Raw genomic sequence first — 25,827 nt, forward strand, 5'->3', positions numbered from 1 at the left:
TTTTGCTTATAAATCAATATGAGGAAATAGATATAGTCACGAAAAAAGAAAAGAAAACAGGCAAGTTGTCCATGTCAGTGGCCTCTGATTCTGTCTTGAGCAGGAAGTAGAAGTGTTCAACATTCACCTGCTTAATTGAAGGTGTAGGCTTATAAAATGTAGACTCAACAAAGGAATGTAAACAGCAACAACCAGATGTGGAACAATAATGGCAGGCTCTTCCACTCAAACTTTAACTGTAACTTGTTCTTTAGGTTCATTTGATAAAGACAAAACCTATACTGAAATCTGTTTAGTGTGCTCACAAATCTGGTTAATTTCCTTAACTGTCCATTACAGATTTTTAACACACTTAAACTCCTAATAGTCAAAGGTCAATAGTAAGCTTCATTGTAACATTTCATTAGATGCATTCTTTTTTTATACCTCCTCAATATTTATTTCTTCAAAATTGATAACAATACCTGACAACTGGATCCACAGTAATAATACATTTTATATCTAAAAGATTTAACTAAAACAATTCCAGAGTCATTAGCAGAGGTCACACAGACATGAAATGTGGTACTTCCAATGCTGACTTCTGGAAGAACAGACAAGTTTTCAAAGCATGAGAGCTCAAACAGGTGCCCTATATATAGACAGATTACCAATGGCTAATGTATTCATGAGAGGCCTTTAGGCAAAGATATTCAATGATTAAGTGACCTATATACACCTTATGGCTTTTCTTCCAAATATCAAATATAAGAGAAAGCCCATTTTTAAAGTCTATTAGGTATTTTCAACAGTTTCTGCCTTATCTGTAAGAAGCTCTGACTTAGTTATATATAGTTTGATATATGTGTCTACACCATTAAATCCAGATCATATTTTATATCAAAATTTATGTTAAGCAAAGCCAAGTTACTTGGCCTTTGGTCTGTCAAAGTGTTCCTCAACTATGCTTTGAGACCCTTTCATCCATTTTCATAGCGTTCATTCTCAACCTTCATCACAGGAAGAATATACAGGATCTTCTATATAGGAAAAAACTTGATATCAGGCAGATGGAGGGCTTCATAAATGGTGGCCAGAAGATTGATATCTTTCCCTATGTGTTTCCATTTGATTCTCTAACAGTGAGACTCGGCTGAAAGCATGTAGGGATTAGAGAAGTCACTTCTATACATGTCAGTATGGTGCTCCTCTGATGTACTGAATTTGAGCTGTCCCATGACTGAGGGTACCAGAGATAAGTATTTAAGTGCTTTGAGGTGCTGTTCTGAAAATATATCTTTAAGTTCCTGAATGATATGCTCCACTGTTGGAACACTTAGGGTTTCTTTATAGTAACTTTCAGAGGTTAGTTAAGATTCTAGGTTATCCTGCTGAGCCCTACAAAATTTCCCAGGGAGTTTTATCTGAATATCAAGTTTGGTTGCCAAATTTGTTGCTTCCTCAAACCAAAGCTCATGATAAACATCAATATTTTCCATTACTTCATTGAGTGAATGGAGCACTGCAGTCAAGCTACTGGTGGCAAAGGAGATATCAGAAGTTTGTCCCTGGAGATTTTTCCCAAAGGCTATTGTAAAAGATAAGACATTTTTAAGAACAACAATGGTAGTAATGAAATCAAAGTCTGTTACTGCACTAAAAAGTAACAAATGCTCATCCAGTTATATAGTTATTCTATCTAATATTTGCATCACTTTTTATACTGTCTAAACATAAAACGAGTGCTTGCAGGAGATCCACCAAAATTTCAAAAGGGTCATGCCTGCCTGTCCACTGAGAATGGCAAATTTCCCTCAGTTCTTTATCCCTTTCTTCACTGATCTGAAAAAGGACAGAAATTACATTGTCAGGTTCTAACAGCAGTTGTGGTTATTGGAAAAAAAGAACAAACTTCCTCAATTGTTCCTAATGCAGCAGACATCCCCATCACAGGCACTGATTTTGCCAACCACATGTTTAAGGCACAGGAAGAGCAAAGTGTGTAGATAGCTTGGGGATATTTCTCTAAAAGTCCAGAAGCAACAACTTTCATTTTGGAAGAGAATTCGCTAGACACAATGTAAGCCTGGCCATAACAATACTCCATATTTAGTCCCCACTTCCAAGTTATTGTAGTGTGAAATTTTACAGCCAAAATTTCTGCATCAGCTTCATAAGGCAGGAAGCCCAATAATTCCTCTCTCAGGTTATGAGATTCATATAGAAACCTCACCAACACTGGAAGGTGTTCTTCCCCCACTATGTCCACCATATTGTCAGTGATAATGGAAAAGAAGTGTGAATCTCTCACTTCCATGAGGATTTCTTCCCGAATGCAGCTCTGGCAGATCTGTAGCATCTGTTTCTGCTGTGTTTTTGAACAGAACAATGTGTTAACTGCTGTGGTCTCAAAGCGTTTTCTCAGGACCTCTTCACCAGAATTTATCCGGCACTCCAACAGGTTCTGAAAGTTCTCAGGAGTGAAGAGACCTTCTGGGACTTCATCAGTCTCATGCCCATACAGAGGTATGTTTTGTTTTCCAGTAAGAATCAAAATTTCAAATAAAGACTGTAAGTATTCTTTGTTTTCCTTCTCTTCAGGGGTTAAAGTTAAAATATCTTCATCCTGTTCATCACCCCCTTCTTCTGCACTGGGGTTCTGAGCATTGCTGTTGTTTGTTTCTTTATGTTTTTGTTCCTTTTTGGAAGTTTTGTCAATGTTTTTCTGTTTCAGTGTCCTGATTTCACCTTCACTCAATTCTTTTGTTCATTTTCTGTGTCTACTATGTGGATTGTTCAGATGACTGGTAAGATCAAATATTGTTGGTATTGCATTATCTCGAAGAACTGTCCTATACGGACTCTCAATGACTTCACAAGTATCTGCTCCAATTAATTTTGAGAAATAAAAATAACACAATCATTCTTTAGTTTTCTGATGCCTCTGCAAAATGTATAGTTCTACAAATCATAGTTGTCTAGAAGTGTTTGGCACATAATTGGTAATGTTACTTAGTCGATCAAGTGTTTTATCTTCCAAGTCAATTCTCCTACAATTTTCTACCCATTTCTGGCATCTAGCTAGATCCCTTGGGAACCTGAAGAAGACCAGGTGGGACAGCGTGCTCTTCCACTTGCAGTTAGGGGCAGCACAGAAGTTCAGCTTGTCACTGGCCTGTGGGCCTGCATCCAGCCCTTCCCTTCCGGCCTCCTTAGGGCAACCACCTGCCAGTAGAGGCCAGGCTGGGAGGGAAACCAGTCCCACTGGCCAGCTCCAAAGGGTTGAAGGCAAATCTAAGAACAAAGTATGTAGCTATAAGTACCTACCTAGTAAGAATCAGAAAGGTCACAACTAAGTACCCTAGTGATTTATCTTAGAGTCTTAGAAAAAGAGAACAAATGAATCCCCAAAGCAGCGTAGGGAACAATTAATAAAGATCACAGCTGAAATCAATGAAAAATTATTTAAAAAGTAAAAAGGATCAGTGAAGCAAAGAATTGGTTCTTTCAAAGATAAGATTCAAAAACTCCTAGCCAAATTAACTAAAAGAAAGAAGACCCAAATTAATAAAAATGGCATTGAACAATAGAAGATCATTAGGGACTATTTTGAAAATTTATATTCCAATAAATTGGAAAGCCTAGAAGAAATGGATAAATTTCTAGACACATGAAACCTACCAAAATTGAAAAAGTAGATATAGAAAACCTAAGTGATGAGATGGAGATAGTAAGAAAATGCCTCCCAAAAACGAAAAGCCCAGGAACAAATGGATTCACAGCTGAATTTTATCAGATCTTTAAAGAATAAATAATACCAATGCTCCTCAAATTATTCCATGAAATAGGAAGGTAGATAATGTTTCCAAACTCATTCTACAAATTCATTATCATTCTGTACCCCCCAAAAAACAGAAAAAGACACATCAAGAAAAGAAATTATATACCAACATCCTTGTTAAACATTGATGCAAAAATTCTAAGTAAAATACTTGCAAATCAAATTCAGCAACACATCAAAAAGATCATACATTGTGATCTACTTGGTCTCATTCCAACAATTCAGGATGGTTCAACATTCAAAAATCAATAAATTTAATAGACCGCATAAATAGAATCGAGGACAAAAACTAAGTGATCATTATAATAGATGTAAAATCCTTTGCCACAAGTCAACAACCCTTCATGATAGAAACCCTGAAGAAACTAGGGGTAGAAGAAATTTATCCCAACATAAGAAAAATTATATATGACCAACACAAAGCCAACATCGTATAGAATGGGGAAAAATGAAACCATTTCCCCTGAAATCAAGAACAAGACAAGGATGTGCACTCTCACTACTCCTATTTAATATAGTACTTGAAATTTTAGTGCAATTAGGCAGGAGTAGGAAATTACAGGGATGCATATAAAAAGGAAGAAGTCAAATTATCCCATTTGCTGGTGATATGATCTATACATAGAATATCTCAAAAACTCCAGCAGAAGATGTCTAGATCTGATAAATAAATTCAGCAAAGTAGCATGATACACAATCAACAAACAAATATCAATAGTTTTTTAAATTTTTTTCATTTGTTTTAAATAGGTTTTTACACACAAATAATTAACCACTAAGAAAGAAAACAGGAAAATAATTCCATTCACAGTGCCCTAAAATAAATTTCACCAAGGAGGAGAAAGATCTCTATAAGGAAAATTACAGAACATTGAAAAGGAAATGAAAGGAGATGCTAGAAAGTAGAAAGACATCCCATGTTAATGGATAGTCAGAAGTATTATGGTTAAAATGGTCATATTAGCAAATGTGATTTACAGTTTCAATGCAATTCCAACAAAATACCAATGACATTCTTCACAGACCTAGAAAAAAATAATCCTAAAATTCACGGAGAAGAACAAAAGACCTAGAACAGACAAAGCAATTCTGAGCAAAAAGTGCAATGCTGAAGGCATTGCAATACCCTATTTCAAATTATACTACAGTGTTATAGTAACAAAAAATACTGCATCATACTGGCATAAAAACAGATATGTAGACCGATGGAATAGAACAGAATAAACAGAGATAAGCATGCAGATACTGATATCTTATTTTTGCCAAACATGCCAAAAACATATATTGGAGAAAAGACAGGATATACATATATAGCAGAAAGCAGATCCCTATTTTCACCCCACTTAAAATTCAGCCCCAACTATCAATGAACTAGTAATTAGATCAGGAACTTTGCATGGTAAACGTATGTAAAGAAAAACATAGAGGAAACACTCCAACATATAGATGCAAGCAACAACTTCCTCAACAGGACTCCTGTGGCTTAGGAAATAATACCAAAAATAAATGAATAGAATTGCATTGAATTAAAATGCTTCTGCATAGCAGAGAAAACAACAGCATGAAGAAAGAACCTACAGAATGGAAGAAAATCTTTGCTGGTTTCTCTTCTGACAGTAGATTAATATCCAGAATATATAAAGACCTAAAAACCTAAACAGCAAAATACAAATAACCTATTTGATAACTGGGCAAATGTACAAAATGGACGCTTCTCAAAAAAGGTGCAAATGACTAACAATTATGTGAAAAATGGTTCAACAACCTTAGCAAATCAAATCAAAATTTTACTGAGATTCTATCTCACTCCAGTCAGAATGGCAGACATCAAGAACACAAATAACAATAAATGCTGTCAAGAATGTGGGGGAAATGGAACACTTATATGCTGTTAGTGTGAATATAAATTAGTATAGCCACTATGAAATCAGTGCAGAGGTTCCTCAAAAAAACTAAAATTTGAACAACCAAATGACCCAACTCTACCACTCCTAAGTATTTATCCAAAAGATTAAAAAACAGCATACTTACATACTATAAAGATACATGCATTCCCATGTTTATAGCAGCACAACTCATAATAGCCAAGTTATGGAACCAGCCTAGGTACATGTCAACAAATGAATGGATAAATTGTGGTATATATTCACAATTTTTATTCAGTCATAAAGAAGAATGAAATTATGTCATTTGCAGGAAAATGGATGGAATTGGAGAGGAGCATGTTAAGCAAAATAAGACAGACTCAGAAAGAAAAATGTCATGTTTTCTCTTATATCTGGAAGCTAGAGGGGAAAAAAGGATCATGAAAATAGAAGATAGACTAGTAGAGTAAAGGAAAAGGATCAGAGGGAGGGAGTCGGGAGGAGAAGAGGTGGTACTAGGGAACAAAATTGATCAAATTATGCTATGTGCATTAAATTATGTGACACAATGAAACCCACTATTCTGTATAATTAATATGCACTAATAGATTTTTAACGGCCTTTTCTGTCACCATGGAAACGTACCTCTTGCTTTGTTGCTACTCGTGCCAACACTAGAGGAACCACCCCTGTTATTTCAATACAGCATGTCTAAGGACAGGTGTCAGCCTACAAAAAGGATTGTCATTTGCAAAAACTCACACAAGTTTAAAATAATCCCTTATTCGGACCTAAAGTTTCTATTTTTGAGGTTCTTGTGGTATGTCCTGTATTCTTTGAGTCCAGATTCAATCAGGACAAATGAAAAGGCTAATATGTTGTGTGAACTTGATGAAATTACTTAACTTCTCTCTGTTTCTATTTTCTTTTCTGTAAAATGGGGATAATAATACTTAAAAGGTTATGGAAATTAAACATCTTACTATATGTAAAGTGCTTAGAACAGAACTGGCACATAGCAAGTATTACATTCATGTTTATTGTTGTCATAGAAATGTATATGTATTTCAACACCACATTCTCACTCCAATTCTCATTCATGAGAGAAAAAAACTACTACAACCTACCCTATTCCCATCATTGTAACCCATTGCCATCTAAAAACTTTCAGGAGCTTGTAAATCTAAGAAGTCAAAGATGAATACTTAAAACCAATGAGAATTATTATTCAGTTAGCCTGGCAATGAAGTTAACCAATATTTTTTAGAAAGTTCTCTTTCAAGTGCTAGATTATATCTGTGAGTAAAGTTGACCTGGATTCTGCCTACACAAAAAGAGGTCTAGTTGGAGAGATGGGCATAAAACAAATAATTATACACATGCATAGCATATCTAATTACAGACTGTGATTATTGCTACTAAGGAAAATAATTCTGCCGAAAATGTAAGTGAGGAGCAACATTCATCCAAGATTTGTGACTTTGGCTTGCAAAGCATTGTCTGGAATAGGTGGCAAATCTTCACTGAGGAGATGAGACTAGGGAGTGTTATTTTCAAAGGCCTTTCTTGCAGTTCATACTAGAAATTTTAATTTTTGTCTTAACAGTAATGAGTCACTTTTCAGAACTTTCTGATTTAGAATGGTCGATCCTAGTTGTAGTTCAAGAGGACAAAGATGGTCAGTGAGATCAATTAGGAGGTTGTTTTGATAATCTAAGAAATTATATGATTGCTCCCATTAATAGTGTTATATGCTCATGCTCCTTTGATATCCTCTTCTGAAGCTGATATGACTCAGGTAAGTGAGGATTATGCTATGATGATGCTTTACAAATAATCATCTTATTTTTTGTTCTAATTATATAAATGAAACCAGGCATGGTGGCATGTACCTGTAATCCCAGCATCTTGGGAGGCCGAGGCAGGGTTGAAAATTCAAGGTTGGCCTCAACAACTTAGCAAGGCCCTAAAAAACTTAGAAAGACCCTGTCTCAAAATAAAAAGGGCTGGGGATGTGACTCAGTGGCTAAGCACCCCTGGGCTTGATCACCAGTAGCCCCCACCAAAATACTAAATACTACTACATAAATGATACAAATCAGGGATACACTTTCTTAGTAGGCAACCACTTTCTTTGCAGGACTCCTACCTCAGAAAATAATATGAAGGATAAATAAATAGGATGGTAACAAATTAAAATGTGTCTTCTGTAATATTTGCTTCCTTATAAGGGCTGTTTTATGTTTCCAAGACGGTGTCTTATTGCTGTGTCCTACAGTGGTATTAACATTGACTTTATATGGCAAAAGGGATGGAAGGGGGAAAAGGGACAAACTCTTTCCTTAAAGCCATTTATAGGGGCACTAATCCTATTTATGAGAGTGGAGCCCTCATGGCCTAATCATCTCCCATAAGAGGTACCTCTTATTACCATCACCTTGGGAAATAATATTGCAACATATGAATTTAGGGGAGGGGGCACATATATTCAGATCATAGCACTGTATTTTATAGATGTACTATAATTTACCTACCCAATGTATTATTGCTGAACATTTAGGTTCTTTTCAATTTTTCATTACATTTAAATATAGGGTGATCTCCCTTTGTCTTCATTTCTGTTTTTATGTTAATAGAAACATTTATTCTCACTCTTGCACTTGTTTACCTGGTAAATAATATAGTAAAGCATCTTAGGCTGAGATGGCATCCCTGCCCCAGGAGGTTTTAATTATCTTTCTCTAACCAACCAGGATAACAGGTGGTAAGGGATATGGAAACTGTGTTATATAAGAGATGGATTAAGCAATCTGGGATGTTTATAACAGAAAAAGGAAGATGAGCTATTTCAGAGATCATGACATGGGAAGAGTAGACTTGCTCTATATTTCTCGAGAGTTGAGTTCCCAGAGCAATTAGTAGAAATTTCTAAAAGACATAATTCATTGCAATATAATATAGGTTGAATATCCCTTATCCAAAATGCTTGGGACCCAGGGTATTTTGGATTTCAAACTTTTATCAGATTTTGGAATATTTGCATACATACATAATGAGATACCTTGAAGGTGGGACCCAAGTCTAGACAAAAAATTCATTTATGTTACATACCCAGCTTATACAAATAGCTTGGAGGTAATTACATGCAATATATTCAATGGAACTTTATTTTGACTGCCACTCATTGCATGAGGTCAGGTATGGAATTTTTCATTTGGTGGTGTCATGTCAGCCCTGGAAATGTTTCAGACTTTGAAGCATTTTGGATTTTGGATTTTTAGATGAGGAATACTCAACCTTGTAATAGAAAAAACTGTACATACTGCTTACTCTGTGCCAAGTCCTGTTCTAATCATGGTACATGTATACATATTAAATTACATAATCCTCTCAATGTCTATGTAGTAGTTACTGCATAATCTCTATTTTACAAATGAGAAAACCAATACCCAAGTATATTATATAATTTGTCCAAAGTCAACAGTTAGTAAATGGTGATGCCAGAATTAACACCCAGGCATCTCTAGCTCTAAATTGTTTCATTCTACAAACTTGTATTGGGTACTTGTCATATGACAGGATTTGTAATAAGATCTGAAAGCATAAAGATGATTGACCTACTGGTGAGTCAACTCCTGACCTCAAGTATCTGACAGTCAAGTGGGTAAAATTGCCACATAAATGGTATATTATAATGTGGTGAGCCCTAAGAGAAGTACCTCACAGTTCTGTAAGAGCCAGAAGAGGGTTCCTTAGCACAAACTGGAGGTTCAAGAAAGAATGGAAGGGTTTACCTAGGCTCAGTGGGAAAATGACATGTTCTGTTAACAATTCTGCTATAGGCACAGGAGTAGGCAGCAAGTTTATGTTGTATTTATTGATTTCAGGTTACCCTTTCCTCTAAATCAAGGTGTCTAATAAAGGAATTTTTAAATTGGGAGGAGAACTGGATTCACACTATTTTTAATAAAGTTCAATTATTTATGTTTCACTTTCATGATTTAGACCATATCTGTGTACCACCTGCACTATTATTTACTTAATATGCTTCTTTAAATGAACTTATTTTACTAAAATAAAATTCATCAAAAATAGCACTACCATAAATGGAAAGCCAGTTTTACTCTCTATAAATAGAAGGTAACCATAAAAATAAATACATACTATTAGAAAATATTTATCTATGTACGACCTAAAATAATCTTTCATACCACTATTGGCATGCATGCCACATGTTGAAAAACACTGCATGAAATAACTTCTTCAGGCCCTTCCTACACCAGAACTCTGTGATTGAGTAAATAACTCTTGCTTACATGTGTGACTCCAACATTTTATTTTCAACATATTTGTGTATATTCTCTCAATTTGTTTTTCACATAATCCTGATTATTTCAGCACATCTCCACCATGGGTGCATCCCCATGACAAAATAGACTCTCAATCCTGATCAAACAATTTATCTCCCTGTAGGAAGTGAATTACTACTGATAATCTGCCTGCTGTACTCTTTTAAATTCACTATTGGCTTGACATGAGAAGGAAGTGTCCTGTCATTGTGGCTCCATGGTAGACTGCTCCAGCTATATTTGTGGTATTAACCTGAGGAGAAAGGACTACCACAATGCAGGTCTCTTTGGACAAACAAAGAACAGGAAATAAAGAACAAAGCTACAATATTTCAATAGGTGTGTTTGCAGAAAGGTTTAAAGAAAGCAACAAAGACCCTCCCTTTCTCTTCTCCCTTTCACTTTCTGAGGGAAGTGATATGACTTCCATGGGCAGAAAAGTAAAGACCAATCTCCTGTTGGTTTGGGGGACAGAGGGAGATGGACACCAGCCCTCTGTTGGGGAAGTGAAAACTGCTTGCAGTAAGTAACATAAGGATGATAAGTATGAGCCTGCCTCTGGGGGCCTGTAGGACCCTGGCACTTCTCTGGATTAGCTCAGTGATAAAGGAGTTCCTGTTCTATTTATACATTTCCTTAGACAATCTCATATTTATTTGTTTAATATTAAAGCGAGAATGCAAGTCTTTTTTTTTTTGTACACCCAATAGGATCCTTCCCTGACTCAGGAATATACATTTTGGGAACAAGGCCAAGGATGTCATCCCTTTCCTGCAGGTGAGGTTGAGGCTCCTAGTTTTTCTGGTTTGACTTGGTTGCTGATTATGAAGCCTCTTCCCTCCCCCAATTTATGGGTGTGGTGGCTTTCTAGGGTATAAAATGGTGTGGAAAATTCATGTACACCCAACTCCCTACCCCTACCCCCACATACACAGACACACACACACATGCACACACATACACACACAGCCCTAGTCAAGCTCTTTGCTCATAAAGTTAGCAGCCTGAGGCACAACTAATTTATAGGAGTTATCAGGCCTGCTAGAGCATGTCTAGGATGGTGGTATGCCAGTAGAATTTCAAACCCTGGCCACATGCTTCTGGTCCATTGGCCATTCCTTAAGTGAATTTAATCATGCCTCCAAATGTCTTGAGCAAGCAGTTTAGTTATTAATTTTTATTAATCGGTTTACTTATATGCACAAGGAAAGGGGTTATGTGGATCATGGAATATGTTCTCAATATACTTAGCCAGAGACTCAAAGTTCATAGATTTTATAATGGCCATTGCTAAAAATAATGGTTAACTTTATTGAGAGCTTCCTTTGTGGAAGGCACTGTGCTTTGTAGACTACAATCTGATCAGACGCTGATCTAGATTTTGTAGGGCCTAAAGTTTGTACAACAATGGGGACCCTTTCTAAGAAAAACACAGGTTCATTCCTTCCAGAGTTTTGGAAAAGGGTCTGAAGGCTTAAATTCATTAGTGTCACCATGAAGCCACCTCTGCATCTTATTTAATCGATTTGACAATTCTGCTAAGTAGGTACTAGCAGTATCTCTGTAAAAGAAATAGGTGAGGAAACATGTTTAGAGATGTGAAGGCACTTGCTTAAGGTTGCACAGTTTATAAATTAAGCCAATTCCTATAATCTTCAAGGTTTTCTCCTCTTAGCTAAATAGATTTCCTCCCCCAAACTATCCTTATCCTTTGCTGGCAGTCACATGAGGAACTTAACACTGGTTCAACATTAGCAGAGGAGCAAAAGGTCTCCTTCTAGCTGATCTTGCAGAGGGAATAGGACCTCTGGGAAACGGCAGAGCAAGAAGAAAAGTGGGTAAGGAGGGCAATTTTGTTCCCACTAGGTCTGAGCCATGCACTAGGTTTAGCAACATTTTTGTTGTTCCATGAACAACAGTGACTTAAGAATGCAAATTTTTCTGTTTATGTACTGCTTGACTTCTCTCCCCGTCCCCAGGCCAGCTCGCCCCAGCTGGGCCCCTAACTCCCCTCCCCTTACCCTTCCCTTCCTCACTTCACCCTATTCCGCCCCACCTCAGTCCCAGCTCTTCAAGCCTTCTTTTTAAAATTGTTGTTGTTCTACTGGAAGCAGGGAGGGTGGAGTCCTCTTACTGAGGCTTTTCCTCCTCCCCTCCCTCTAGCCCTCAGACTGGGCTCCACCCTGTTAGTTTGTCAGTTGTCTTTCAGGAGGAGAAGCAGCAGCAGGACAGGGGAAAGGGAACAGCATCTTTTGATCCCTGAAACATGGTGTGTCTACATACTTCTCAGCTATCTTTCATTAGGTTGAACACATAATTTAACTCTTATCTCCTCATCCAATTATTTGGGTACACAGAAGAAAGTGCAGGCTGCTTCCTCAAGCAGTGGATTTCCATCAGGATCTGGGTGGAATGGACAGAATTGAAGATATTTCAGGTTGCTATTTGGTATATTTCTTAAGTCAGCTAAAGAAAGGAGAACCTGTGGTGCTTCCTAGAAGGAAAGGGAAAGTGATCACAACTTTTAGTTCTCCATACCTGCTCCCTCAAAATCTTTCATCAGACATAGGCATCAGTCACATGCTCATTATTAATATCAAGAAATAAACAATATAAAGAAAAAGTCATGCCTTTACCACTAAATGTGGTTATGGAGTATATAGTTCCCTGTGAGTCACTTTTGACTCCTAATTTAAGTGAGACAGAGGTCATATCTAAAACATTCAAAAGGAAAATGTAGACTAATAGACTGAATATGATAAAACCAGGGATCCTTCACTGGAGCCTCTTGGATAAAATGAAGTCTCTCATTTCTGCCTGTAACACCTAGCATGGTTCTTGATTCAACCCACATGCTTAATATACTTTTATTTACTAAACAGATGGAAGAATGGATGTGAAAGAATCTGGAGTTTGTTTTCAAATGTTCAAGAATTTACTTCATGTTTTTCAAAAACTGAATTTGTCATATGAAGTCAAGTTTTCTACACAAGTAAAATTGAGGAAGGTTAAGATAAATTACTTAACTAGAAAAAAAGTTTAATAAAAAATAGATTGTTTAACTATCTGCAAGATAGGTTTTTTTTAAAACCAGGGACTGAATCCAGGGATGCTTAACCACTGATAACATCCCCAGCCCTTTTAATTTTTTTATTTTGAGACAGGGTCTAAGCTGCTAAGGCTGTCTTTGAACTTGTGATCTTCCTGCCCCAGCCTGCTGAGTCACTGGGATTATAGGTGTGCACTACCATGTCTGGCTGGATAGGTCTTCTTGAGAAGCCTTTCCAGATTGAACAAGGAACTCATGATTACCTTAAGGCATACCCGAACTAGATAGGGAATTCTAGTGGCTACTCTTCAAATTTTTACTATAGTTATCTACTGATCTTCATCTCCACATCATAAAAATGCATTTGTGATATAAACAACCTAATATCTTGTCATATATTTGAATCTGAAACTCTTTCCAGTGTTGCTAAAAATAGCCTTGGATGGAGTAGTGAAAATCTTATGTTAAGTAGTACTTCCTAAATTTCATATATTAAGAAACTAAGGCTCCAAATAACAAAGTGATTCTTTTTAAAGAAAGTTGTACTCGTGTCTATATGATTCCATGTCAATATATCTTACCTTGTAAGCAGGGAAGGGGTGCAGAGAGTGGTGGAGAGATATGGTATGGTGAGATAAGGAGTTATTTATAAACCCATACTATAGGAACATTCATGCAGCAAATACGTATATATGTTCTCTAATCGATGTCTCTCAGTTTCCTCATTTGTAAACTGGTGATAATAATACCTATTCATAGCATTGTCAGAAGAATTTCTAATGACTTCATATACATAGAGAGGCTTACAACAGAGTTTGGCACATAGTTAGTGCTCAATAACTATTATCATTGTTAAACATAATAATCCCTGTCAAATGTGTTACAGAAATTATAGTATCTAGTGTCTAACCTTGGAGACTTTATAGTCTAGTAAGGGGAAGCAATTATATCAACAAATATATGTTCAGAGTGGAGAAGGCACAGAGGAAGTAGTTTTGCCTGAAGGAAATAAATAAGGAGTAAAGATGACTTTGTGTTAGTCCTTTTAAGACGGTAGACAGAGCTTAGGCCATTTTAGACAGAGAAAGTAAGGTGACTCCAATAGCCAAGCTAAGGAACCAACCTAGGTGTCAGTCAATAGATGAATGGATAAAGAAAATGGGGTATAGATATACACAATGGAGTGTTACTCAGTCATAAGAAAGAATGAATTTATGACATTTGCCAGTAAATGGGTGGAACTGGAGACCATCATGCTAAGTGAAATAAGGCAGACCCAGAAAGTAAAAATGTTTTCTCTGATATGTTGAAGCTAGTCCAAAATAGGGTGAAAAGAAAATAACTGGGAGAGGAGGATACCATCAAAATAGAAGAAAAATAGTGGAATAATGGAAAGGGATTGAGGGGGAGGGAGAAGGGATGAGATAAGGCAAGTAGTCAAATGAAACTATCCAAACTTTCCTATATATGTATATGAATATACCACAGTGGATCTCACCATCATGTGTGTTCACAAGGCAATAATTTAAAAAAGTAAAACAGTAAGGTTGGAAACAGCCCAACATTTTCAGGGATTTGCAATCCAGGTAAAACCCAGGAGAGCAGCAAAAGCTGTTGTGCTTGAAAGGTAGACAGGGGCCAGACCACAGCAGGTTAAAGGATTCCAGCCTTGATGATGTCACTTAGGTAGCTGGGAGGAAGAACAATGTGTTGGGGGGTGGGGTGAGTAGGAAAAATGAGATGCTTAGATGCATTCGGGCAGACATATTAATTAAGCAAGTGGACCTACTTGTTGGGAAATACTGGGATTTGACTCTCAGTTTCCTTATATTGAAAAAAGAGACATAGAGAGTACAATAGTACCTACTTTCCAGAGTTGCTACCAGGAATAAATAGGGAAATGATGAATGTTCAAGCACCTGGTCCAGTGACTCGCCCATATTAAGTGCTGAACCCATAGCAGCTCTTATTATTTCTCCTTCCTTGCTGCTCCCTCCCTTCCTCTGCTTTGTCTGTCTCTCCTCTCTTTCCTCCTCTTTAGAAGAATTGTGGTAGGCAAGAGATACTGAAAAGGGGCTGTGGTTGTTTGTTACTTCCTGACCTCCCATTAAAATGAACTAGAGAAGGACTTTCAGGCAAGGGCAAAGAAACCCTGGAAATGTGGCTCCTATCCTGTGGATGCAGTTCTATAGGGATCTTCGCCAATACCTAGCTGAGAGGCGGTCCCAGGGGGTTGAGAACACTATTCTTAGAGATCTGGTATCTGGGAGACTGAGAAAGCCTTTCTTAAGTCTCCCAGCTGGGCCACACAATATTCGCAATTCTTTTTATCCACCCTCTCCTTCACCTTCACTTCCTTCCCTCGTCTCTTGCTTGAATATGCACCCAGAGCCAATCCCCTTTTCTTTTAGCATCCTGCCTGAGAAGACACCGTGACCTCGCTGTCCTTGCTGGTGTCACACGTTACCATGGAGAGCTAGGAGGGTAAATATCGCTTCCAGTTGTCAGCTTTCTTATTTCTCTCCTTTCCCTCTCCCTTTCTTCCTAGGCATCCCCAGCCCCAACCTCTACACCCCTTTTATTCCCCCCCTTGAGAGTTCGCAGAACCCGAGTAGATAAATAACCGAATAGTGTGTTAACAAGCCTCTTTCTGGGACGGATAAGGAACTGAAATTGATTCGAGTTGTACCTGCTGCTGCGGGAGACACAGAGAGGCAGCCGCCAGGGGCGAGGCCAGTTCTCTCCGCCCAGGGCCCCGCCCCAACCCCTTCCTTCTCCCTCCGCCTTCTCAGCCCCACCCTTCTCCACCTCCTCCTACTTTGCTCTCTCCTCTAGCGGCCGCTTGTCCCTTTTAAGGAACTCCACCCTAGGTGGAGTCCTCACGATAGTCACACCTCTCTTCTGGGCCTAGCCGGGCGGAGAAAGACGGAATTACTCCACCCACTCAGGTTGCCCAGAGAGCACTTCAGGTTCTGACCCGTATGGGGCTTGAGGTCCCCAGTGGTGCAGCTAGGTGCCTCCAAGAAGCCCCGCCCCAGAAGACCCGCAAGAGTTGCTGCCGTTTTTCGCTGAAGCCCCTTCCCTGGGCTGGTGTTCTATATGTTTCGACCAATCGTCGGCATTTTCTCCTCCCTTCTTTCTTTTTAGGAAGGCGCTGGGGTGTGCGGCGGCAACCGCGGTGGTGAAGGGATCCTCTCGTGGTATCTCCTCGTGGGGAACGTTCCTGTCTTGAATGATTCCTTCTCCGCCTCAACTTTGTGTTCAAGTAGTGTTTTGAGGTTTGGGGTGGTTTTTTTTTTTTAGCCCCCACTCCCGGCCCTCTCCTTTTCAAGGGTGTGCGGAGTTCAGAGGATGGGTGGAGAGTGGGCTTGGCCGGAACTAAATTGGTGGAGGTAAAAGGGGAACGGAGGATCTTCGGCATTGGCCCTTTCGGCCCAGCGAACCCACTTTATTTTTAGCCGAGGAAAAGCTGCAGGGGGAGGATTCTTTTTAGAAAGTCTGCTCTGCCGGCCCTGATTTTTGGGTTGGATGCTTGAGAGCTTTGTTTCCCTTGTTTTGAGGGTGGCCCAGCTGGGTCTGAATCGACTCCCTCCCTTTTCGCCTTCCTCCCCATTTTCCAGCCAGGAGAAAAAGGGGAGGTGGGGGGCCGAGAAAGAGAAGGCAAGAGCTAGTCGCCTGGCGCGCTGTCAGACAGGGGCGGGTGTGAGGGGAACAGCTGTCTTGCGATCAGCTCAGGGGTATGAACCTCCTGGAGGACGGCATGAGCTCCGGACACTTCAGGAGTCCTCAGCTAGAGACATGGGCGGTAAGTGACTCCGGGATTAGAACCCACCCACTCTCGTCTCCTCCGTCTAGATTCTACCCCTCCCCCCTACACACACCCACTTCTCTTTGGGTTTTAGAAGTGGAGGGGGCGGGGGCGGGAAGCGGAAGGGTAAGAACACTATGTGGAATCAAATGAAACTCAAGGGAAATGACTTTGCCAAAGGGTTGAGGAAAGAGGGGCTAAGAAGGGGAGCAGATACTTTTGGGGGGCTTCGTGGAAGTAGTGAAAGGGGACAAGAATGGATGGATTTTTCTAGTTTAGTCCATCCTGGCTCAGTGCTCACAATCCTCCTTAAGCGGTAAGGTTTGTTTTTGACTTAACCCCACACAGCCAAAATCGCAGCCAACAAGAACAGTATTCAGAAAGCTAAAGATCCCAGGTAACTCCCCTAAGCACTAGCGGGTTATCTAGAGATGCTTCTAAAAAGAGGGAGGAGGGGGCAGGGGTTAAGTTGGGAGCCTAGGCTATTAGGGACATGAATCGCGAGACCCTGGAAGGAGCCGCAGGGGAGGAGCTGCTTAGGGCGTGCCAGTTCTTTAAGGAGGGGCTGAGCTTGGTTGGAGGAGGAAGCCCAAGCCTAAGGCCCTGCCCGGGCCCTTTAAGACGTGGCCAAGGCGGTTGGTTCGTCTGTGTAGGTGGAAGATTGGGACGAATTGCTGTGATTGCTGGAGCTAATGGACTTGCTCGGCCACTTGGTGGAGCTTTCTATGTGTGTGGGTTTTTGTTTTATTTTGTTGTTTTACCCTAAGAATTTAGGGAAAATAAATCACACCCAAACAGGTAGCCAAAGGAACGATGTCATATTTCTTTTGGTATTGTCTTCATTGTGAAGAAAATCATATACTAAGCACCTCTCTGTCAGCAAGAGTAATAATTGCTGGAAAAGGAGAATAGTCTCCACATTTGAATTTTAAAATGATAAAAACTATGATGGTTTGGGGGTAACAGAAATATCTGCTTTGAGACCCTAGTACCACCACTAACTAGTTGTGACCCTGGGCATTGCTTTTCTCTATAGAATGCAAATTAATAATTATATCTCAAAAGACATTCAAGTACATTAAATACCATAGTGTATGTGACAGAGACTGCTGCTTGTTTTATCTTAGTTTCACTTTTCTTACTCAATTTGGGACTCTCTCTCTAGCACTGCTGATAGAACTAGTACATTGCTGTCCTTAAAATACCTCCTAGGTGAAGTGAAAGGAGACCTAGGAAAATCGAATTCGCTTGCTCAAAGCCTAAGGCTAGAAGATAGGTTTTATTTGCTCCTGGTTTAACATTGTTCCCACCGGACTTTATCACCTGTAAGAGAAAAGGCCACTAACCTGCCTTTCCCCTCATTCTTTGGGCAACTTAACCAGGACAATATAGCCAATAGACCCTTTGGACAGCAGAAAACAGTGACTCATAAATGACCTCAACCTACTCTTCAAAGTTTGGGGGAAACCCTTACTGAAAGTTGTTTATCTTTGGTAACAGTTGAAGACACAGAGAATAGGCTGGGAACAGTGTCTTCAGGTTAGCTTAGGGGACAGGCAGGAAGAAAACATAGGAAGGGCAGAAATATAACTTTAAAAGTAAAAGCAACAAATGCATCTATCTAATCAATTCTCAAGATAAAGCTAACGTCTCTACCTTCATAGCACTAGGAAGCGATAGGCCCCTCTTACTTGGGTGTTCTGGTTACAATAGAAAACACTGAGGAAAAAACATCAACTAGCTTGTTACCTCCACTCTTATTGTTCTAGTATATGCATTTCGGTGGGGGAAATACTGGGGATTTAACCCAGGTGTTTTACTACTAAGCTGTATTCCCAAATCTTATTTTTTATTTTGAGACAGGATCTCACTGAGTTGCTGAGACTGGCCTCCACTTGTAAACCTCCTGCCTCAGCATGCACCACCATGCCAGGCTAGTATATGCATTTTAGAGATGGAGTTCTTAGTGGTTCAGTTATCTGAATTCCTGGAACCAGTCTAGTTATTCATCCTTCCAGATTGTCTGTGGTGATGGGTAATATCAACCACTCATTCTTCCTCTTTCTGGTAGGGTCTTTATTATCATTTGATACACTTATATGTTCACCTTTGCCCTGAGTTAGTTACACCATGTGGCCTTATTAAATTGGTTAAATGAAGACAAGATTGACTTTGGACACATAATTAATTTAGTAAATGTATATTGACGTACTATGTGTCAGGCACTGAGAAATTTTTTAAAACTTATTTCCTATTTCTTCTATCTTAAATGTCTTCTTTATACTGCCATCCAAACCTTAATCTTTCCTTAAGTTCTGCTTTTGCCCTGGCCTCCACAGCAAGTCTTTTTTATCTCAACTCTTCTTTATATGTCCTTGTCTGTTCTGCTTAGTTGATATCACAAAAAATGCCTTATAATGTACTTATTTTCATGATTTTTCCTGAAAAATTTATAGTACTCCTTCCATCATTAATCCCAACCTAAATGCCATTTCTACCATCCTTGCATCTAGAAATGCTCATTTGAGGTTCCATATCACTTTTCCTACATTTTCTGGAAACCACATTACTCTCTGTCCTGCGTTACATATCTAAGCCCCTACCCCTTTTTCAGACTGAGAGATGCTCAGTGATGTGTAATATCATTGTATCTTTATAATACTTGCCTAATCACCTTTTCCTTATAAATGCTTCATACATATTTTGTAGATTATCATCCAAGATTTAGTTCTAAAAATGCCAAGTTTTTTGTAAATGAAGAAAAACTTGATTGAGCTGATTGACCAAAATGATCATCTAGTACAGTCACCATCTAATTGCTAAGTAGAGTGTGAATAAATAAATTGTAGTTTTCAGCTCATTTGTTGACTGAAAAAACATGTGAGACTGTGTGGTTTTCTTTCTGAATTTTATATACTAATGTTTTTGATTTAGGCATTATACCTAGAAGTCAAATTTCCAATCTGTTGATTATCCCCAACTTAGCTTCATCATCTAGTCTGTTTCCTCATCTCTAAAATTATATTGTAATTTGTGATTATAAATAATGTAAGTAAAGCATTAGACCCAGTGCCTGACATCAAATACAAATTTCATAAGTGGACGGTCTCATCATTTTTGTTTTGTTTTATTTAAATGTTTCTGTGTGTTTGGAGGGGAGGAATATAGATTGACAGGACAAGAAGTTGGATGTAAATGTTTGGAACACAGATGCTGTACATAATATACTAAAAGATATTATGTGTATTTAAATGAATTAGATGTAATGTGGGCAAATCAAACACTTTTTAAGAAGCATTAACTTAACTCTAGAGCCCAATCCGGACATTTCAGATTGCTCACATTTTGATATTTTTGTTTAACTGTAAACTTGCTATTTCTATGATAGAACCTGTCTTTTTTATTTTGGCTTCCAATGTTCCTCTATTTCAATGAACTAAAACAAATGCAGGCTTAAATGTACCTGTCATTTTAAGCTTTCAAAGAAAAAAAGGCAACGCAGACAGTTATGACCAATATTTTTGTATTTCCAAAGTAATTTTCAAATACTTTGCTGGTGGGACTACAGAAAGAACCTGTCTTTGCCCCAGACTCACCCATCCACATTCAAGACTTCTCCTTTCCACTTCCCTGGTTAAGTAACTTACTACTATCATAAGCTTGGTGAACTTACTTAAATTTTGTACTTGTTCTCATCTGTGTATTGAGAATAATAATAGAAACTAATTTATGGAGTGGCAGTGAGGAATAAATATGTTAATTTTGTTAAACAGAAGAATGCATGAGAAAATGTGGTTGTTATTGTTCTTATAACTGATGCTCAAAATGTTGGCATCAGACTTTTCCCTCTTTCTCCTTTTTCTCATCTGCCAAGGTGCCAAGGCTTTTTTCTCTCTCTCTTTGTTTCTGGCATAGTACCTTTCTTTTTCTTCTAAGGCCAGTGGTACAAAAAAAAATTAGTCTATGTATCAAATACAGCTCACATGTGTGTTTCTCCTAAAATTTTAAAACTCTCATTTAAAAATATATTTTATCTGGGCTTGGTGGTGCATGATGTAATTCCAGCAACTTTGGAGGCTGAGGCAGGAGGGTTGCATGTTCAAAGCCTTCCTCAGCAATTTAGTGAGGCCCCAAGCAACCTAGTAAGACCCTGTTTCAAAATAAAAAATAAAATGGGTTGGGGATGTGTCTCATCCCCACATGTGGGGATGTGGTTGGTAAGGCGCCCCTTGGTTCAATCTCCAGTACCAAAAATAAAAAATTAAAAATGTATTTTAGATTGGTAATGCATTCTGCAGAGCTCAAAATCCAACATATCCAAGATTATTCCTGTCTTCTAGCCACCCGTTTTGCCTCACTAGAGGCAACTACACTTATCAGTTTACAAGGAATATTTTCAGGGATATTTAATGTATATCAAATAATAAATATGTATACTCCCACTTCCCTTTTATACACAAATGGTAACACATTCTACATATTGTTCTACAATTTGCTTTGTCTACTTAAAAATATATTCGGTATCTTTCCATATATATACATAAAAAATGTCTCTTTCTTTTGTGTGTCTGCATAGTTTTTACTATATGGATGAACCATGATTTATTTAAACAGTTTTGTATAAATTGACAGACTTTTCCAAACTTTTGCAACATTGTAATAGCAATAACAAACTTTGTAATTTGTATATGAGAGGAATACGACTGCCATAACAAGATATCACTGACCAGGTTTGCTAAACAACAGAAATTTATTTATTATTTTTGCCATTCTGGAGTCTAAAAATGGGAGATCAGGATGCCAGTATGTTCATATATACTTGTGAGGGTTCTTTTCCTTGTAGATGGCTGCCTTCTTGCTACATACTCACATAACCTTTATGCAAGGGGAGAGAGAGAGAAAGCTCTATGGCGTTTCTTCTTTAAAGACACCAATTCTACCAGATCAGGACCCTACCCTTATGACCTCATTTAACCTTAATAACTTCCATAAAGGCCCTGTCTTCAGATACAGTCACATTGGGGGTGAGAGTGTTAACATATGAATTGGGGGAGGAACACAATTCAGTCCATAGCAGAATGTCAATTTCCCAGTCTCAGACTTTTAAGAATTTGTTGATTGCTAACATTTCAGAATCAGATTTCACTTAAAATTCTAGAATTCCAGATTTTCCATAATAATCAGAAGATACTAAGCCAGTATTCTCCTGGCAAAAATTGCCTAGAGTTGATGAACTGCTCCCCCTACCCCTTTTAAACAGGATATATATTGTCTGTTCACTGTGTTCCTCATCTGGCCTAAGTGACCTTAACCTGTCTGGCCAATCTATCTATTGAATTTGTGGCAACTTTGCAAGCTTTTACCATAAAATACATAGAATATTCTACTAGCTTCTAGTTTTGCATTAATTCTTCCTGCTCTCCATTCTCTGAGTATTATTGCCAAGATATTGTCCTTAAAACACATTTTAAAAAATATTTCTCTTGTGTTTGCCCAGTTATTTTACTAGGCACCTATGCATTCTAGGCATCATGCTAAAAGCCTTTGCCTTCATAGAGTGTATAGTCTATTTTTCCTCTCATTTGAATTCCCTTTCGGACCCTTCTTAGTTCTTCAAGCTATACCTCATGACAAACCATTCTCTAGGGATTTTTTTTTTCTGACTATTCCACTCTCAGTAATTTCTCATAGCTTCAAGGGCTCATAACTTCATGTCACAATTCACTATGACGGCATCCATTATCTTCTAATGCATTTTTGTTTTGGTACCGGGGATTGAACCCAGGAGCACTTAACCACTGAGGCACATCCCCAGCCCTTTTTTGTATTTTATTTAAAGACAGGGTCTCAATGAGTTGCTTAGGGCCTCACTAAGTTGCCAAAGCTGCCTTTGAACTCACAATCCTCCTGTCTCAGTCTCCCAAACCCCTAGGAATACAGGCATGTGCCACTGTGCCCAGCTTCTTCTAATGCACTTATTTTTTGTGGTGGTAGGAATATAACCCAGTGGTAGGCAAGCACTCTGCCACTGAGCTACATCCCTAGCCAATTTTTTTGTTTTTTATTTTGAGACAGTCTAAGTCGCACAGGATGTCCTGGAACTTGTGATTCTCCTGCCTTAGCCTCCTGAATGGCTGGACTTACATGTGTGTGCCACAGTTCCCAGCCTTTATCTTATAAAATTTGACTGCTATTTTTATGCATAGTTTTGTTTTACCACATGAACCAGGAATCTCAAGCTCAAATCTCAGCAATACCTAGTAAAATGAGAGAGGCATACCATGTCTAAAGGAAACATCCACTTATCATCTCCAGCTAATTTTTCTTTTGTGCCCATGTAGACTCCATGTTGTAAGATCTCTCAAATGTTTCAGAAAAGCAAGAAATAGGATTTTCTTTTTAAATTAAATTTCCTGTATTTGAACATTTTTCAGCTAATTGCATTTTAATTTATAACATCTTGATGAGAACCAGTCCTGTGACTTCAGTTACTTACCAGTTTATTATGACTTTGAGATTGCTTAGTCTCTTTGAGTTTTTATTTCCTCATGTGGATAATGAGATCAACAATACTAGCTATCTCACAGACAATTGAGAAGATTAAATATATCCCATTAGAAATACCATAGGAATGAAATGTTATGGTTTCTAGGATTTACCTAAAAATATTCATTGAGATGGGGAAAGTAATTTGGAGTACAAATAAAATAAGATTTTCCTTTAACTGGGCAATAGACACATAGGAGTTTGTCTCTACATTTGTATGCATTTTAAATCATCCATAATAATTTTAATGCCATTGGAAGTTTACCTAGTGGCTTGTAGGGAATTTAATTGTTTTTCTTGACATCAGCCTCACTGGTTCAGCACAAACATGGATGATTATTATGGATTTTCCATCTATGACTTCATCATAGAAACACAGAATAACTGAAAGGGGCCTGAAAAAGGCTAAGTAGTTTCAGTAACATTTTGAGTAACAGGTAACAGTGGAGCCTGGTCAAGAATCCGCGTTTCCCAGTTCCTAGTTAAATTATTTTCCCATTATTTCACACTGCTGTCTTTATCTAGAGCACTTTTAGTATAAGTTCTACCAGTGACTTGGTAGGCTGAGGAAGGATTACAAGTTGGAGGCCCTAAAAGCAACTTAACAATACCCTGTCCCCAAATACAAAATAAAAAGGGTGGGGATGTGGTTCAGTGGTTAAGCACAGCTGGGTTCAATCCCCAGTAACAAAAATAAACAAATAAATAAAAAATAAATACTACCAGGGTTTTGCATGGAAAATTGATTCTTATTGAAACATAAATGTATCTTTTTGATGGGGATTTGGGGCAGAGGGACTAATTCTAGAAATCTGAGGTTTTATTTGTGCAATATTTTTAAATCTGTTCTTTCAGGTCATCCTCACAAGGATCCTGTGATGTAAGTGCAAATAAGTTATTTTTACATTAAGTAATAGGACTTTCCCAAGGTCACCCAAAAATTTGGTGAATAAACTAGAACTAAAACTCATAATGGAGAGTTTATCTTCATTCTCTTTAGCTTTTATCTTTTCCAGAATGAGAACTCCTGAGCACATTCCAATGTGATTTATCATACATATTTGTTTTCATTTTTGTAGTAAAGAAAATTGGGCTTAACATTAGCATTTGAGGAGAGGGCAGTGTGTGAAAGCATTAGATGCTATGCAGGTGATACTATAGAATATGAACTCATAGGAAATGGAGATAAATATATCAAAAATAATAAGATAATCATTGTTACTCTAACTGGTTTGGATCTTTAAAATATGACTTTATTTATTTTTGTGCTTTGTTTTGTGATTAGTCTGACATAGAGGTCTTACAATTATGTGTTGCTATGATTTATCTTCTTGACAACCGAATGAGAGGATGGGACTAGACTGGTGTATTTCCATTTTGCATATGAGAAAACTGAGGCATAGAAAGGTCAAATGACTTGCACAAAGTCCTCCAGCTTAGTTCTGGTGTATCTTATCACCTTATCTTTTAATTACCTCACACTACTTCACTACTTCAAACGTGGCTAACTGTTGTAGTGATGGTGTAATATTCAATTTCATTCCTTTTGTCAGTGAAATTTACATGTGCTATGTGCTGTCAGACTCCACTTATTTTTGTGGTAATATGTTCTCTCCTCTTAAACCTCTGTTTCTTTTAGCATCCCAGTTCCCCACCCACACACACTTTCTTTTATCTCATTATAAGTAAGATGGGAATGCAACTTGTAGGAGTTTTTTGTCTTGGGATCACTTCTGAGTACCTGTTGTGTGTTTGGACTAGGTACTTCAGAAATCTTTAGCTTTTGCATATATTGAAATCCTTCTATAGGAAAGTCATAAGGATTTGTCCACTGAGATAACACAGTTGGGATTTCTTTGAGGTTGAGTTTTCTGTTAATGTCTACAGTGATAGGTATGAATCTGTTTTAAGGAAATAGGATAAATTAGAGGATCTTGCAATATCCTTTTATTGGGTGGTTTGTTTCTAGCAACCATTTACCCTCTGCTATGGGACCTGCTTCAAGCAGAAGTTGGAAATTCACTGGCCTTCAGTTTAAGAATAATTATAACTTTATTATGGCTGTTTTATAGCTCCAGATTGTTGAAATTCAAATGCCCCCTCTGCCATTTCCTAGGTGGGTGATTTGGGGATAAACCACTTCATCTCTCCAGTTTGCTCATTTTTAAAATGGAGAGGATTGGGGTGTACCTCAGTGGTAGAGTGCTGGCCTAGCATGTGTGAGTCCCTGGGATTGACCCCTAGTACTGAAGAAATAAAAAATTAAAAAAGGAAATAATAGTACTCACTATTAGAATTGTGAGGAGTAAATAAGCTAATATTTATTCTTTTCACAGAACAGTACCTGACACATAATAAGTACTTGGGAAATGCTGACTATTATAGTTCTT

General features: G+C 38.1%; 1 protein-coding gene and 1 pseudogene across 6 annotated transcripts in view; one reads left to right on the plus strand and one right to left on the minus strand.

Annotated features, from left to right (window-relative positions):
- The window catches only part of Klf8 (KLF transcription factor 8), a 270,827-nt gene that overhangs the window by 213,168 nt on the left and 31,832 nt on the right, over window positions 1–25,827 (plus strand). For 2 of the 6 annotated variants that reach the window (XM_047536809.1, XM_047536807.1), the window contains 2 exons: window positions 15,495–15,567; window positions 16,231–16,888. The exons of 1 other annotated variant lie outside the window; for it this stretch is intronic. In XM_047536809.1, the coding sequence (XP_047392765.1) occupies window positions 16,612–16,888 (277 nt within the window). In that variant the 5' untranslated portion in view covers window positions 15,495–15,567; window positions 16,231–16,611. Of the gene's footprint in view, window positions 1–2,488; window positions 2,506–15,494; window positions 15,568–16,230; window positions 16,889–24,292; window positions 24,318–25,827 lie in introns of those variants that run through there. 3 more of the 6 variants (XM_047536808.1, XM_047536811.1, XM_047536812.1) reach the window with 3 other exon arrangements.
- On the minus strand, window positions 775–16,504 carry LOC124971464 (52 kDa repressor of the inhibitor of the protein kinase-like; annotated as a pseudogene).

Source organism: Sciurus carolinensis, chromosome X (genome assembly GCF_902686445.1).
Source record: "Sciurus carolinensis chromosome X, mSciCar1.2, whole genome shotgun sequence".
In the NCBI taxonomy this organism is placed as follows: Eukaryota; Metazoa; Chordata; class Mammalia; order Rodentia; family Sciuridae; genus Sciurus; species Sciurus carolinensis.